This window comes from Girardinichthys multiradiatus, chromosome 5 (genome assembly GCF_021462225.1).
Source record: "Girardinichthys multiradiatus isolate DD_20200921_A chromosome 5, DD_fGirMul_XY1, whole genome shotgun sequence".
Taxonomy (NCBI): domain Eukaryota; kingdom Metazoa; phylum Chordata; class Actinopteri; order Cyprinodontiformes; family Goodeidae; genus Girardinichthys; species Girardinichthys multiradiatus.
Window position 1 is genome coordinate 46,323,139 of NC_061798.1, and position 18,119 is coordinate 46,341,257.

The 18,119-nt window shown below is 40.2% G+C and overlaps 1 protein-coding gene across 1 annotated transcript; it reads right to left on the bottom strand.

The window, feature by feature from the left end:
• Positions 1-4,212: 4,212 nt before the first annotated feature.
• On the bottom strand, positions 4,213-15,860 carry mmaa (metabolism of cobalamin associated A). Its single transcript, XM_047364559.1, has 7 exons — positions 15,841-15,860; positions 15,173-15,599; positions 14,159-14,281; positions 13,893-14,063; positions 11,735-11,820; positions 8,480-8,629; positions 4,213-5,176 (listed from the first exon to the last, which is right to left on the bottom strand). Exons 2-7 carry the CDS (start codon positions 15,576-15,578, stop codon positions 4,889-4,891), a joined length of 1,224 nt encoding a protein of 407 aa, XP_047220515.1. The 5' UTR covers positions 15,579-15,599; positions 15,841-15,860; the 3' UTR covers positions 4,213-4,888.
• Between the last annotated feature and the right edge of the window lie 2,259 nt (positions 15,861-18,119).

Below are 18,119 nucleotides of genomic sequence, written 5' to 3' on the forward strand. Positions count from 1 at the left end.
TCTCATTAAACAGGATGCACATATACCATACCATTTGTAAAAACCTTGCTGTACTGTTTGAATGCATACATTCAAGAGCAGTAATGGGAATAATAGATCTGAGTTTTAATTTCTGAGAAAAATTACAGAAAATCTTTCAAGAAATTCCCCTAAATTTGGCCTTTTCACAAGGAAAGAAGGTGGTCTTCAAGCAGGCCTCATTTCAGTATCCAATATGGCTGCCAAATAAACACAGTAAGACTTGGTGAAAGTTTCAGATAAAAGCTCCAAACCGAACTTAGCTGTAGTATGCCCTGGAAAGATGAACTTGAATTTTTGACCATTGGATCAGTGCCTGCACCTGCCTATTGTGACTACCAGCGAATTGGTGGAGGCTTACCAACTTCTCAGTCTGTATGGTGGGATGACAACTGCTGGGTCTGAGCATGACAGGATGTAGACGTGTGAAACATGTGCATGAGCATAGCCGAACATCTCATTGTGTGTGTACAAGGGTGTGATTTGTGAATGTGTGCAAGAAGCAAAGCAGCAGGGATGGCTGAAGCTGTGTAGCTCAGCAGTCCATGACCAGTTTGTCACTGCAAACCCCAAATCAACCAGGTAGAAGTGCTGCTCTGACATTTCCCTCAGTGTCAGCCTTCCCCTTACACTCTGATCTGAGCAGAAAACAACTAAACTCCAACACTGATACAACCAGCAGGAAGACAAACACAGATGTGTTTCCCGGCTACAACATGCCAGCTCTGACATTTTTAGCAGCCCTGTTTTACAGGAACCTCAGCAGATTTTGAGGCTGTGAAGGGAGAAAAAAAGTGCAGCTCCTAAAATGAAAACAGTATGAGGGAACTGTTTAGATTTGTCCTACAGACTGCTGACACCACCATTCTTATCCTGTCCATTAAACATGAAAAACCTCTTCAAAGAGGCAGTCTTTGTCCTCTGCTTACATTCGAAAGATCCAGCAAAATGCTAAACACATGTGCACCAGCTCTGTGTTTAGGCTAAAATGGCCGAACACAAGCCGGCAGCATTTGATTTAATCTTTCTTAGCGAAACCGCATGATGTTGTTTACACTGAAGATAACTGTGTATATGTATATACCTGTGTGTGTGTGTGTGTGTGTGAGAGAGAGAGAGAGAGGGAGAGCTGCAGAACTCACTATTCCCCTGTTACAAAGCCAGAGCAGTCACAGTGTGTATGCGTTTGTGTCAGCATGATGGAAGAGAAGGGAGTTACTCAGACCTAATGAATCCATCTGCATTCAGGGGGCATTCTTCCTCCCGGACGTAGATGGGAGCAAACGAGCAGCGACCTGGGAGTCTCTCCAGCAGTTGGAGAGCTGGACTCAGTGTTTCCAAAAGCCCACTGATAAGGACAGGCACAGATAACTGAATTCAAGCAATAATTTAGCTTAACATACAGGACATTCACATAGACATGCTAAAAGCTAGACTGTCACATTCAGCCTTCTTTTACTTTGCACTGTTCAAGGAATCACTCCTTTTCCCTTGAGGAGGAGGGGGTTTGGGCACGAGACATGGGACTACAGTACAGCCAGTCCTCCAGGAGAGTGGCAGCTGTTGACGTCCTCACCCCCGAGTGACCTGGCACCCTGCGCAACCTCAATGAAGAATGGATGGAAGACAGGAGGTGGGGGGCGTTAGGATGGGGGGACGGTTTGTGAGGCGTGCCCCGTCATTAGGGTAATGAGCCCAGAGCTGGGTGGTGTTTGGGAGACCTCTAGTGGGTGAAAATTTACCAGGATTTTACATACGTACCAAGCATTATTAAATCAGTTCATCACACAGCTTCATGACTATTTCAACAGAAAAATGGCCAAATGTTCATTCTTTAACTTCATGACATTTTAAGTTCTTTATCCTCTAAACTATAGAAAGAAAATCTCAGGACAAAATGCTTTTGTGTTAATAAGGCAAATCGATTCATACAGCATCTAAAATTTGCAGACGTTAGAAAACTAAACAGTTTAGATCCAGCTTCCAATCAAACTAAATACAGTATGTGCTTCATAACTCTTGTTGCTTTTCTACAGTTTGCATTAATTTCATTAATTCTATTTTTGAGCAGAATTTTAAAATAAAACCACTTCATAACCACTGGACCATGTTTGATTATTCACATATTTTAATTTCATAGGATTAATTAATTTTAATCAATATTTTTAAATAACAGTTCAAGTACAAATGTATAAAGCTCCAGGGGAGAACCCCAGGGCTCCGTTTCTGGGTGCATATTATTCTCCTACATTGTTCACAAAATGATCAACTCAGATGAGATTTAGATCTACATATCAACTAATTTTCACATCAACTAATTTTCTCTCTGCTTTCATTGTGGTAGCATTGAGCCTTTAACGCAGTCATCTGTGAAATAATTTTAGTGTGACACTATAGAGTGATCTTTAATAATTAGTTCAGGAGTAAATATAATTTTTTTTAAATACGTATAGACTGATATTATCACCTTATAAAAACTTAATTTGGTTCTTACACTGAATCTTTGACCGAAGGTGAAATCTTTATAATCCAATGACATTGATTTCATCCCAATTCAAAAATTAAATGGCAATTGTTATTAGTAAGATCCTGTCACAGCGCCAGTTGGTCCAGAATATTGCAGCTTATCAATCAGAACAGAGAAAGAATGACAATTTATCCCCAGAATTTTCTTTTCTGTTCATGTTAGGATAAAGTTTAAGATTATATTGTTAACCTAAAGCTCTCCAGTATCTATCTGACCTTCTGCACTATTATGTGCCTTCTGATTCGCTTACCCATCTTATTGCCAGAACAGGCAAATGTGTAAAAAGCCTTCAATTCAGATTTAATTGCAGAAGCATAATCTCACCTTGAATAAAAAAGAAATTCAACCTCTGACTATCAGTGGGGTGAAAAATCTCCTACAGCAATGACTCTGTAAGGTGTTGGCGGTTATGTGGGAGGCGTGGATAAAACATTTTTTTGTTCTATCAAAAGTGGAAACACGTGGAGTTTGCTAAACTCTAGAGGGACCTAAAATGGTTCTGTGTGGTTTTGCCAGATGGGAGTATGATTGAGCTTTCCGTTAAACACTCCAGGTGGGTCTGACTTAAATCAAAAGAGCCTCACAACCACTTAAGCATGGTAGAGGATCTGTGATGCTGTGGGCCTGTTTCACTTCCAAAGGCAATTGGAACCTTGTTAGAGTGCATGACATTATGAACTCTTTCCAATACCAAGGAGTTTCAAATACAAATCTGGTCAGCATCTGCCAGTAAACCGAACATGGGTTATCGCCGAGTCCTTCAGCAAGATAATGATCCTGAAAACACAGAAAATGTTCATCTGATAGAAAGCCGACTGTCTACCAAAACCAATCGTAGAGAAATCAAAAGATAGGACCCAGGACTCTGGATGGACCACAGCAATTGTGCTGCAGACCGTGTGTCTCCAACCTGAATGCTCCAACCTTGGGAAACTTTATGGAAGACCTTCAAGATTACTGATATACAGGGGTTGGACAATGAAACTGAAACACCTGGTTTTAGACCACAATAATGTATTAGTATGGTGTAGGGCCTCCTTTTACGGCCAATACAGCATCAATTCATCTTGGGAATGACATATACAAGTCCTGCACAGTGTTCAGAGGGATTTTAAGCCATTCTTCTTGCAGGATAGTGGCCAGGTCACTACGTGATACTGGTGGAGGAAAACGTTTCCTGACTCGCTCCTCCAAAACACCCCAAAGTGGCTCAATAATATTTAGATCTGGTGACTGTGCAGGCCATGGGAGATGTTCAACTTCACTTTCATGTTCATCAAACCAATCTTTCACCAGTCTTGCTGTGTGTATTGGTGCATTGTCATCCTGATACACGGCACCGCCTTCATGATACAATGTTTGAACCATTGGATGCACATGGTCCTCAAGAATGGTTCGGTAGTCCTTGGCAGTGACGCGCCCATCTAGCACAAGTATTGGGCCAAGGGAATGCCATGATATGGCAGCCCAAACCAAGTCCTTCATAGGAAACCTAACTGGAATATTTGGCTCCAGTCCGAACAGAAAGAAAATCCCACTGAATGTTTGACTAATATTCTTACAGGTAACATTAATTACTCCCCTTCCTTCATATGTAAACACAGGGAGGGAAGATAGGCTTAGCTAATTTCTATTACAGACTCTTAAATCAATTTAAGAATCATGTCTGAGTTTAATATAACAGTTTTAATCAGGTTAAAACATCTCTAAAAGATATTCACAGTAAAACACGTGCCTGGCAGCACCAGCAAGCAGAAGACCTAATTGATTACATTTGAAGCAGCCTTTCGTTTAGATTTTTAATCGTTTTAAAGTCTAACGTCTAAGAGATTTCTGTGAAAACTGCTCTTTACATTCACACTTGATTTTCATTACTCATGATGACATGCACAAGTCAAAGATTAAATGGCCCAAATTATAAACGTGAATACAAAAGGGGTGTAACAAGAAAAGCCCTCAAATCTGGATTTTCTTCTGAACATTTGTGAGGATCTTTAGTGTTATCGTGAAGACAGGACCAGCACCTGGTATAAAACTCCACAGGATTCATTGCTTCTTACAGAAGAAACTGAATGTCTCCAATTGCTAACTATAGATGTGTCTTATTGCCATGGAGGAGACTGAGCAGCAGACCAAGCTCACCTCCTCCTAAGCGTGGACTTAAATCAGTCAGAGATGAAAATGCGTATTTTCTTTTAGTTGTTTCTGAAAAAAGTTAAAAACCTTCAAGACTGTTTCTTTTTGTGCAAATCATTAAGTCACTGAAGTTCACTCGATCATGCTTTCCTTGACAACGACTGGCCATGAGGGATTTATCCAACTCAAATGTTCTGTTGACCGCTACTACGAGGATTCTGAAAAGGCTTTGAGGAGCAGATCCGCAGCCAGCCCTGGAGAGATGACTCCTTTGGTGACCTTCTGCTCCAGGCGGGGTAGAGTCTCTCTGACAGCTGGGTGATTCTGGAAATGCCAGAGGACATTCTCCTGGATCAGACTCCACATCCAGACCTTTTGCTGGGCTCTCCGCCGGCCCTGCAGTTCACCGCTGGTCAACATGCCGTCCCTATACACTTCCATCTTGGCCCAGACTTCTGGGATGCCCTCAAAGGTGTGGGAAGAGGCACGTACAACCTGAGGAGGGGATTTGCAAGGGGTATGGGTCACACATGTGAATTTAAACCATTGCTTATTTCAAAAGGCAAAGAGAAGTTTGAAGGTTAGTTCTGAAAATGCCTTTTGTCGCTCTGAACCTCCTCTCGTACACAGCCATGTAGAACTATCCATAATTCTTAAATTGTTCCACAACTTGTTACATTACAAACACACAAGTCTGTGTATTTAATTGGGATTTCACGTGAAAGACCAGCAGAAAGTAGCACATCATTTTAAAATGGAAGAAAGATGATAGAGATATATATATATATATACAGGGGTTGGACAATGAAACTGAAACACCTGTCATTTTAGTGTGGGAGGTTTCATGGCTAAATTGGACCAGCCTGGTAGCCAGTCTTCATTGATTGCACATTGCACCAGTAAGAGCAGAGTGTGAAGGTTCAATTAGCAGGGTAAGAGCACAGTTTTGCTCAAAATATTGAAATGCACACAACATTATGGGTGACATACCAGAGTTCAAAAGAGGACAAATTGTTGGTGCACGTCTTGCTGGCGCATCTGTGACCAAGACAGCAAGTCTTTGTGATGTATCAAGAGCCACGGTATCCAGGGTAATGTCAGCATACCACCAAGAAGGACAAACCACATCCAACAGGATTAACTGTGGACGCAAGAGGAAGCTGTCTGAAAGGGATGTTTGGGTGCTAACCCGGATTGTATCCAAAAAACATAAAACCACGGCTGCCCAAATCACTGCAGAATTAAATGTGCACCTCAACTCTCCTGTTTCCACCAGAACTGTCCGTCAGGAGCTCCACAGGGTCAATATACACGGCCGGGCTGCTATAGCCAAACCTTTGGTCACTCATGCCAATGCCAAACGTCGGTTTCAATGGTGCAAGGAGTGCAAATATTGGGCTGTGGACAATGTGAAACATGTATTGTTCTCTGATGAGTCCACCTTTACTGTTTTCCCCACATCCGAGAGAGTTACGGTGTGGAGAAGCCCCAAAGAAGCGTACCACCTAGACTGTTGCATGCCCAGAGTGAAGCATGGGGGTGGATCAGTGATGGTTTGGGCTGCCATATCATGGCATTCCCTTGGCCCAATACTTGTGCTAGATGGACGCGTCACTGCCAAGGACTACCGAACCATTCTTGAGGACCATGTGCATCCAATGGTTCAAACATTGTATCCTGAAGGCGGTGCCATGTATCAGGATGACAATGCACCAATACACACAGCAAGACTGGTGAAAGATTGGTTTGATGAACATGAAAGTGAAGTTGAACATCTTCCATGGCCTGCACAGTCACCAGATCTAAATATTATTGAGCCACTTTGGGGTGTTTTGGAGGAGCGAGTCAGGAAACGTTTTCCTCCACCAGTATCACGTAGTGACCTGGCCACTATCCTGCAAGAAGAATGGCTTAAAATCCCTCTGACCACTGTGCAGGACTTGTATATGTCATTCCCAAGACGAATTGATGCTGTATTGGCCGCAAAAGGAGGCCCTACACCATACTAATAAATTATTGTGGTCTAAAACCAGGTGTTTCAGTTTCATTGTCCAACCCCTGTATATATATATATATTTTTTTTTTTTTCTTTTAACAGATAAACATCTTAAAAGTGTGACATGCATTCGGCCTCCTTTAGTGTGACGCCCCCAACTGTAAGAGAACACCAGCAGCATCATGAAAGCGAAGAAACACAGCAGAGAAGTCTCACAGAGCTCTGGTCTATACATCTCAACATGGATGGGACAACTGCAAGCCTACCAAGACATGGCTGTCCACCTAAACTGACAAGAATATTAATCAGAGAAGCAGTCAGGAGGCCTCAGGTAACTCTGGGGGAGCTGCAGTGATCCACAGCTCAGGTAGAGAAATCTGTCAGCAGGACAAGAATTTATCCTACATTCAACAATTGTGGCCTTTATGGAAGAGTGGCAGGAAGAAAGCTTCTGATGAAAGAAATCCATCAGAAGCACTGTTTGCAGTTTTCCACAAGGACAGAACAGAGGGATCTTAGAATGACCTTTCTGGCGTAAACAGGAAATACTCTGGGTGGAGGAAAACTAGCACTGTATTTCACCCTGAACACAACATCCACACAACAAAATACATCGTACAGATGGTGACCTTTTGGAAAGACAGGTGAGCTGGTAAGAGTTGATGAAAGGACGGTGGACAGAGTTCAAGACAGGGCAACACTGAAAGAAAACATACTGGAGGCTGCAAAAGACATTGGACTGGGCAAGAGGTTCGCCAGCAGGATGACACTAAACATACAGCCAGGGCTACAATAAAATGGTTTAGATCAAAGTATATTCATGTGTTGGAATGGCCCAGTCAAAGTCCAGACCTTAATCCACCTGAAAAGCTGTGGCAAGACTGGGAATTTGCTGCTTAGAGATGCTCTCCATCCAATAATGTGCAAAGACATACCCCAAAAGACTTGCAGCTGAAAAAACAGGAAGGATGTTTCTACCAACAAAGTATGGACTCAGGGGGGTTAAACACAAACGCACAAAACACTTCAGGTTTTTATTTGTGAAGCCCTTCAAAAACCATATGTCCTTTTCCTTCTACTACACAGTTATCTATCTACCATGTTTGCTGGTCTAACACATTGAAAAAGGTTTAAGGTTGTAATGTGAAAAAATGTGAAAATGTTCAAGGGTATAATTACATTGCAGGTATTTAGCGTAAAACCCTTACACTCCAAAATAATAAAAGAATAAAAAGAAATACTTGTGAAATGCACAAAATAAAATTTGTTTATCAAAAAGAAAAATAATTTTGATTTTGTTTTTCTTTTATTGGTATTTTTGTCTCTTTGCACCTGTGAGCCGTTTGTTATTTCGTGCAAAGCTAGACTGCAGTAAGAAGCCAAGCAATGTCGATCAGCGAGTCAAAAGAGAGAGAATACAGCAGACTCCACAGATGGCACGCAGATACACGGAAGGGAAGAACATCAGGGAACGCTAAAGAAGATGCAAAAGGAAGCAACACAGCTTTTGTTTGAATATGACGGATTTTAAAAATAGCATCACAGCATCTGAGCATTCAAAGAGGTGGCAGTAAGCACTGGGTGAGATGGAGCATCCTGGGTGTTGTTGAGTTGCTACACCAAGGAAACCACAACACTATTATTTCTTCTTCATCATCAAACCTTCCAGGAGGATTACATGTTGGATCCATAAACATTGAAGCCATCATTTTCTGCCCAATATGCCTGATCATTTTCTTAAAGGCTGCATCTTCTCTGTCAGTTAACATGCATCCAGCTATCATCTTCTTAGATAGACACACCTTGGGGTTCCAGGATTTGGACTGCCTCCTCAGCAGTTTCAGGGCGCTGGTGTATTCGGTCTGGATCCGCCTGGCTGGCACCACCAGATCTCCATCCGACTTTGTCACCACCACCAAGTCGGCTCTCTCAATAATGCCTCTCTTGATGCCCTGGGCCGAACATATTGGAATAAGGGGCTCATTAACATTCAATTCTGACAGATCTCTGCACCGATATGACGAATTGGGTCGATAACATTATAATATACATATCTCGACCCTTTCTACACAGTGAAAAAATGGCCACACCACTAACATCGGTGCTCTGCTTCATGATCACCAAACAAATATCACACGGCCAACCCCCACCCCTACTGAAACACACCCAAACGGCCGATACCGATGTTAGCTGATATATCCTGCATCCCTAGTTGTCAGGCTCCCCATGTGCTTTTCACGAGCAAATAAAACACTTTAGTATTTATCACTAATAGAACATTATGTCTAGTTTAAGGTGATAAACAGTGTTAAAACGAATTGATATTCCAACAAAAAACTGACGTTTAGTAGATTTAGTTTAGTGCAGAAATTAAAGACAAGTCTTCACTGTTATTCCAAAATATTTCTGTATATTACTTACATTTCACAACAATTAAAACCTGTAGCTTCCTAAAAATAAAAACATTTAGCAGCTTTTTACAAAGAGCAACACATTTTGTCTTGGATTTTAAGCAATGTGTTTTGCTCGGTTTTGTTTTTGGTTTTTATAGCTCATAACTCATGGCAGGCTTGAAGCAATACAAATACAAATTCAAGGTCAAGCAAGTCTGGGATGAATCTGGCCCAACAGTTAAGCATGAGGACAGGAGGGCAATGATATGGGGATAAATAAGTGTAGATGGTCTTTTAGAGACAGAAAAAATAAAGGGCTGCATCTAGACTTATAGAACATTTTGAACATCCTGAAGCATGTTGTATGATTGGAGATCATAAAACACGAAAGACAAAAACAACCTCAATCTGAAATATAACATATTCTAAAGATGATTCAAATGAAAATAAAATCTAGATTTGTTTTTTTTTACAGAAACTGAACCTGGTGTAGCTGGAGCTGTACTACTTCAGGAGTTCTGGTTAGAGCAAATTTTCATCTTAAATGCAACATGTATATGTTTTTTGTACAGTTTGGGCCTAATTACTGCTCTGAGTGGGGTTTTCTTTCAGCAAATGGCATGTTTCAGAGTCTGTATCCTCCAGTTAACAATTATTCGATTACTAAATTAGTTGACGATTATTTCAATGATTATTATTCACAATTAATCTGATTAATTGTTTCAACCCTATTAAAAATAGGTGGACACATGAAAATGATTTCGAAGTTCAGCTTTAAGTAGAAAATAGGACATGATAACATTTTTGTCTGTTTATTTCCTCTGTCGTTTTTTGCTTCTTAGGTCATACAGTTACTGTCATTTAACTTTACATGATTTTACACAGATTACATTCACTTTTGTTGTAGTTGAACAAAAAGATGTCATTTCAAACCGTTTTATTTTTCTGACATTTCAGTGTTAATGAATTCATAAATCTGAATTAAAGTCAGTCTGGAAAAAGTACTATAATCAAAACGAATGTCATCTCACCTCCGTGTCTAACCCCAATCACAACAATATGAATCCTAATGAGCTGGGCTAATGAAGCCACTAATTTAGCCAATTAATAAACTGATTAGCATAAAGCTTTTGTCAGCAGGTTCATCTTTGCAAAACAAACCTATACTACTAAAAATAAGACATCATTAACTCTTCTGTGTTGAAATGAAATTGTAAATCGTTGCTGGATCTACAGCAGAAAAGTGTATGAACAGAAGAGGATTGTTTGATGTGAAAGAAAAAAAAGGTACAGGTCAACTGAAGGAAAATGAAATCGCCTACTTGGGGTAAAGAAGTTAAAAGTTTCTGTAGCCTGGTTGCTTAAATGTGCGCAACCCTAATCTAATACTTTGTTCTTACACCTTTTCAGCTTTCCAAGTAGGAATAAATCTCCTCCACATTTGATTTAATCTGACATGAAAAATCTCTCCAAATCTACCAGATTTTGGGGACAGCTCTTGTCCATGAGCCTCTACAGGTGAGCCAAGGCTATGGAGGCCATTGGAAAACCTGGAACTGTTCACAAGTTGATCCACTTTCACAGAAACTGCAGTTACAGGTGAAGAGAAAGAAACCCAGACCATGACGCTGGCAGTATCATCTTTCACTTTGAAAGTGTTGTTGTCTCCAACGTAGTTTTTGTAATCGTGCTCCAAAAAGCTAAGATTGTTTTACTTTCTCCCTTAATGTGTCGGGGAGTTTTTAGCCAGGCTTGGCATCAGATTCAGACCTCCATGTGTACACTTTAGTTCAGAAAAAAGGAGAATCATTGCGACAGTTGTCATAACTCTGGTTAGCAGAGCTCGTATTGGCCTGGTTCCTACTTATTTATGCACCGTTCGTCTCAGAACTGAAAGCCGTTATGCCTTCTGATCAAATGACATGTTGCATTTCTCTGCTCCTCGTGTTCGAACTGAAACGGGACAGAAAGCTTTCAGTTTCCCTGTCCACTTTACTCTGAACAGAAACGGTCAGAACCTGTTTCACTGAAAGCTTTCCGCTCTGTAAGAAACAGAATACCTTCAAACCGAGCCTCTGTTTTAAATTGTCAAATTGAACTTTATGTTGTTTATGTCTCTTGTCCACTATAATGTGTACTGTTGCCTTTCCTGGCCAGGTCACTCTTGTATAAGAGGTCTTGATCTCAGTTGGTCTTTCACCTGCTTAAATAAAGGTTTAATTTAAAAAAAAGGAACCAGAAATCAGGTACCTGCAGCTCCCAGCTTCTCTTATCTTTTCATTAACCCACAAATACTCAACACAATAAAAGCAAACTAGATTAACATTTCTGATTGTATATTTTTGAAAAGGAGTATCTAAGTTTTTTCCCCAGTGATTTCAAAGAGATGTTTTATAACCATTTTAATTCTGCTTTCTATGTTTAAGTCCCTTGCAGACGTCAGAGATGTTTCTGCCACTCAGTGGGAGGCGCAGAGTAATGCTATCGGAAGGTAAGGGGTGGATCATGTACATCACCTTTATAAGCTGTGACATGATTTTTTTTTTTAGATTGGAACTGTTAAAGTAACTCCTGAAACCAACTGCTAGAGGTTAGGAAAAAAATGCCTTTCTAGCAAACAGATAAAAAGTGATCTGAAGTTACAGGAAGCTTCTCTCCACTGACCTGAAGTTCATCGCCACCTGCTGGTGGAATCAGAAGCACAAACATGTCAACCATGTCTGCCACTGCAAACTCAGACTGACCAACACCTGAAACGGAAGAATATTTCAATCATTACAGCTGATAAGCAACGCAGAACAAGACCACAAATTTTATTTAAAAAACAATGTGATAAAAATAAATCAAGCCAAACCTAAAAGGTCTCTCTATTTAGCGCTAAAGTCATAAAAATGTCTCCTAAACTTAAATTTGTGTTGTGTTGCTTTTACAGTGCAAACCTAACTTTGTATGCTTTAACAAGAAGTAAATAAGGAAAAATTGCTCATAAATAAATATTCATGAACTCAAACAAACTTGAGATTCCTCACAGTGAATAAATTTTACCCTTGATATGGAAAGCAGGGGCTTGGTGACCAATCTGTGTGAGTATCACTAAAGATCGTAAAGTGTGTATTAACAGTTACAAATACTTCCTGTGACTATCTCTCCTAGCTTTGTTCTGTAGCACGACAAGAACCAAAAGAAGTTTTCCTAAATCAGAGCGAGAGCTGCACCTAATGTGACTCGGCTCCGATGAAACCATTAGTTCAGTCTGCATAAAGAAGTTCCCAAACTGCTGGAGCATGAAAACAATGTTACATTCTACGGAGTTTAGACTTTCAGGGGTAATAATACAATATAACGCTATAGTCTGCAGAAAAAAGGTGGTGGTTATTTGATGTTAGGAAAACATACAATAAAACGTGAATATATCATCACCGCAGGATCAGTGTGTGCAATATTCATTTCGTAAAGGACTGTTTGGAGTGCAATAATTGTTAGCTGATATATTGAGTGTTACGAACTTGCATTTTACATGCTGGTGTACCGTTTATCCAGTTGGACAGATTCTCACATCGGACATAAATGGCATTTCCCCAAATGTTAGGCCTGGTTCACAAGACAGGATTTTTATGCTGATTTTTGCCCCGAACTTCTCGTTTCGACATGCCCCGATCATGGCGATGGCTCTTAAGATAATCTTATGAGACATTCCTGCTGTGTGTGGTGTGTTAGGAGCGATCTAGTCTGCTCGGAAGGACGTCTGGACGGCTCCGATCTCAAATCTGGTATATTGAACAGGTTGGATGGTCTCGGGTCGACATCCTACCGTGTGGGGTGTCCCCGAGGACAAACGAGCGCGCAGCCTGTTGAATGTGACATGTAGCCAATGAGAAAGCGAGATGATGGAAACATGGAGGGGAGTTACTCCGAACTCACGTTTGATCTCGAGAGGGTTTGAGAGAGTTCCTGTCTGACATCTGAACGTTTGCCGTGTGGCTGGACACCACACACTGTAGGACCAAACCCGTTACATCTACGATTTTTTAATCATCACGTGTGTGGTCTCTCAGGTTTAGAAAATCTTGCCATGTGAACCAGGCCTTAAAGGTCGCCGAGTGATGAAGCTCAGATGACAAACACAGGAAAAAAGAAAGTAGACAGATTAGGGCTGAAACTGACGATTATTTTGTTAATTGATTAATCTGTTAATAATTGGATAACAAACAGAGCTTAAAAGGAGATATTTTACAGAATTTAAACCAGGTGAAGCTACGCCACTTGAGTTCTGGATAGAGCATATTTACAGACAAAATGCAACATGTATTTATTTTTTGTGCAGTCTGGGCCTAATTAATGCTCTGAGTGGGTTGTTCTTTCAACAAATGGTATGTTTTAGACTCTGTATACTCCAGTTAACGACTATTTGATTACTAAATTAGTTGACAATTATGTCAATAATCGATTAATCACGATTAATCCTATTGTTTCAGCCTCGAGACATATACTGAAATCATCATCGCAATATTTGCCATTAATATCACCATTGCAATAATTTCTAATCTAATCTGTAGGGAATAATCCCCATTTACCAGCTTTAGCATGAGTCACTAAAATCTATCAGCTGTGGGCATCAAGGGCAGGCTGACTCAATCCATTAGGCCAAATGCCACCTTACTGGCATGGAGTGTTGAATGCATGCCAATAACGCACTTGAAATGCAATACCTATCAAATATTGTATTCAAGCAGTCCTGTGTGACTGCTGTTCCACTTGTATTAATACGGCAATGACAACTATGATTGGCTTTATTGTGCAGCTCTATTAAAGAGTGCCTTACCAACAGTCTCCACGAGGACAATGTCATATCCTGCCCCCTCACAAAGAACGATTGCCTCATTGGTTGTACGGGTGACGCCACCGAGCGTTCCTGAGGCCGGCGACGGCCTGATAAAAGCGCTCATGTCTCTTGAAAGCTCAGTCATACGAGTCTTATCTCCAAGCAGAGACCCTGCAAAGACAATTCTCAGTTAGCGCTTGAATTTTATTTTGTAGAACTGTATTTTAATCCTATTTACATCAGATGAGCCATTTGTCGGTCGTCACCTCCTGAAGTGCAGGAAGAGGGGTCAACGGTCAGCACTGCTACTTTATGTCCCTGTCCAGTTAACATTTTTCCCATCACCTCGATAAACGAGGACTTCCCAGCTCCAGGAGGACCAGATAATCCTGAAACACATTAAGAGAAAAAGACCTTATAGTAAAACTTTGGTATAGATTGTTTCCGGTGCTAAAGAAGAAATGCACAATTTTTACAATTTGAATGGTTGACCTGCCGTCCCCCAACAGTTCAACCAAAGGATCCTTGCAACCTACACTGCATTCCTAGACCCATTAATATTGTACATAAGTGGATGAATTTAACTGTGTGTACTTGTTTTAAAAAAAAATCTTATTCAATAATATTAAACTCTTTCTGGAAATCAATGCATTTAAATTAATTAATTTGAACTGCATTTGATTATACTTAAAACAATGTCAACTGTAACAGTTTGTTTGGTAAAGTGCATTGAGATGCCTTGTGTTTAAACTTGTGCAATATAAATAAACCAAGCAGAATTTCTCTAAAAAGAGCAGTAGACTAACCTACCTGTGTGCTCTGCACTTTCATCCACAATTCCCAGATCAGTTTACAGGTCAGAGACCTTTCTAAATCAAACACTAGAGGCATCAATCAAAAGCCCAGAGATTGACAATGATCAATGTTCCCCTGATCGTCTTTAACTGGTGATCTGCAGTTCAAATGATGAAAATCATTGTACATTAAATGCATAAACCTCATAATTCTCCCCATTCTTTGTCTAAACCCAACAATCAACAGCATTTACTTTAAGGAAGTATATTTAGAAATATGTTTTGGTGCATAAGTGGGGATAAACTTTATTTTTGTTGGTATTATGCAAAAACAGAACAAAAGAGCAAAGTGTACCAGAGGCAAATTCCTTGTTTGTATGTACGGGTTTGGCAATAAAGCTGATTCTGATTAAAACGACTATTGTGATCAAAGAACCTGGAGCAGGAATGGGCAGGTCAGACTATTTCGGCCAGGAAAAGCCTCACCTACTCTGAAGGCCACTGGCTTCCCTCCATTGCTGCTCTCCTGCTGCCTCCTGAAGGCCAACACCTTCTGCAGCAGAACCTGAGCCAACTCCTTCTTCCTGGGATGCTGGGTCTCCACAAGCGTTATGGACTCAGCCAGGGAAGCCCTCTGTCCAGAGATTAGTCCTTCATACAGTTTGTCCAACAGTCTCTGTTCAGAGCCACTCAGGTCCTGTAGGTGCTGGCTTGTAGCAGTGCAGCTCACACCCCTCCGGAGGTGTCGGCTGGGATGCGGAATAGTAGGAAGGAACCCGGGGAAGGAACCCGTGAAGCCCTCCTGACGGAGGAGGCATGTGGTGGCGAGCCTAGGAGCAGTGAACTGAGGACGGGAAAAGTGGCTGAAGAGACGAACACTAAACCGTCTCATTGTCTGCTGAATGTGAGTGTTCTAGAAGAAAAAGAAGACATGAGCCACAACCCGAAAATCTCCCAAGAATGACAGAGATTACGTTTTCTGAACAATTTTACCCAACAAACACCTCGTAAGTTTTCAAGAACAGTGGTTTACTGTTTGTTAACGATTGTTTCTCCACCTCACATTAAACTAACGAGTTCAGTTTAATGCCAGAAAGACTGTTATAGTTTCAGATAAAACACCCTTTAACACGAAAGACCACACTTACTCTGACCTCGCACCGGCCGCTCAGAGGTGTAACACATTACATGTCAGCCCTGTTTAATTCATTCTCTTCCTGTTTCCGGTGACGTCATACGCGTTTTCGATACTCCGAGGCGTCACATAAATGAGTTAAAATGCGCCTTTTTAAATAATATCGTATAATGTTGTGTTGTATTTACACACATGTTAGTTTTGCTAAAAGAAACACAAAACAGAAACAAAAACAAAAAAGATTTTAATCCAAATATTTAAATAGAGATGAAATTACAATCTTAGCCACTAGATGGCAGCAAAGCAAAAGAATCCAAAACACAAGAGACATTTATGTAAGGATTCAAAAGTTCTGTGCGAATATCTGTTTCCACAAAACGCCAATTTCTAACAAAAATAAGCATTTTTATTTTTGTAGCAATTTACAACAGTGCTTCCCAAACTTAAATGTCCAACGATCAAATCAACAATTACAAGAGACTCGTGTCCCACCTGTGGGTTTAAATATTAATAAATAGTTTTCATATACTGTAAATCTAGGTTGGCATAGATGGGATGGAAAAAAACCCTTTTTGTTTTAGCTAAGAGACTGTAAGAGCTTACCTCTATATTTTCAGCTTTTACTACCTACACAAAAGCTTGTTTTGGAGGCAAATATACTTGTTTGTAACTAATTATTCAGTGCATTTTCAAGAATTTTTTGAACGTTTCTAATTTTTATGTTTCACATTTACCCTAAAACAACCAAAATTAATTTGTAATCATTCATGTGCAACAAGGTAAGCAATGCTAGTCAGCAACATTTTTCAACGTGTTTTGCTGGTATTAAAAAGATGATTAGAATATCTTCCATGAGTGAAGGCTTAATCATTTATAGCAGTATATATGTTAGATAAAAGTTTGATGGCAATAGCAGCCTCTTTGTAAGAAATTGTTTCATAGGTTTTCATTAAAGGGTTTTACCATTATTACCTGCAGACACCTTCAGGTCAGGTAGCATGAGAGGCAAAACTATATAAATTCTTCATGGTGTATAAGCAAGGTTCAATTGGTTCCAAGAGGCTCTAAATGTGCCAAGAAAATACCCCCCACACTATCGCACCACCAGTCTCAACCACTGCTACAAGGCAGGTTGATACAAGCCTTTATGTTGCTTACACCAATATCTGGCTCTATTAATCTGTTACTAATTTTTGCGAGCCTTTGTGAACTGTAGTCTCAGTTTTCTGTTCTTAGTTGACAGAAGTGGCACCAGTTGTGTTCTTCTGCAGCTGTAACCCATCTGCTTCAATGTTCAACATGCTGCACATTCCGAGATGTTATCCTGCATACCTTGGTTGTAACAAGTGGTTAATTAAACCACTATTATCTTCCCGTCATCTCGAAACTGTCTGCCCATTTGCAGCTGACACCTACAAGGCATTTCCATCCACACAACTACTGTCCAGGAGATATTTTCTCCTTTTCACTCCTCTGTAAACTTGAGACAGTTGGGTGTAAAAATCCCAGTAGATCAGTAGTTTCTGAAACACTGAGACCAGCCTGTCTGCACAAACAAACATCACGTTCAAAGGCAGGTAAATGTTTCTTCCTTTCTGATGCTCACATTTGACTTCAGCAAGTCATATTCACATTGTTTAAATGCACTGAGCTGTCAGCATGTGATTGGATGATTGGGTATCTGTTTTAACAAGAAAATGAACTGGAGTACCTAATAATACTAAACCCCTTCCTACTAAAAGAACTACACTTATAAAGTGCTTTTCTCCTCACATTGACCCCTCAAAGCTAGAAGTCACATTGATCCATCTGCACAATCGGTGTTCACACATTTACACCCGATATACGGTATTCGTACCCAAATTAGGCTGTACTGTCAAACTTGCAGCCTTTCCAGGTTTTTTAAAGAAACATACATAGAGCTTGCGTGTAGGTTTGCAAAGCAGTGGAGACAGAGAAATGTTCAGACAGTAACCAAAGAGCAGATTTTGCGTTTATTGAAACAATTTTATTCAATCTTCCAGTAGAGACTTGATATTCATGGAATAAAACTGCTTTTCTGGGAGTTTTACAGAGCAAAACAATAAGCCAAAATGTGAAAGTGCAGACAAACCAAAACGCATGTTCAAAAATACAAAAAGAAGAATGTTATGAGTAAAAGAGTTCAGTTGTAAAGAGGATTGCTAAAAGCAAGAAAGAAACAAATGGCAAAATTTGCAATTAATAAAATAAAAAACATAAGACATCAGTAACTGACATCCTTCTCAGTTATTTCTTAAAATCTGAATGCTCAACATT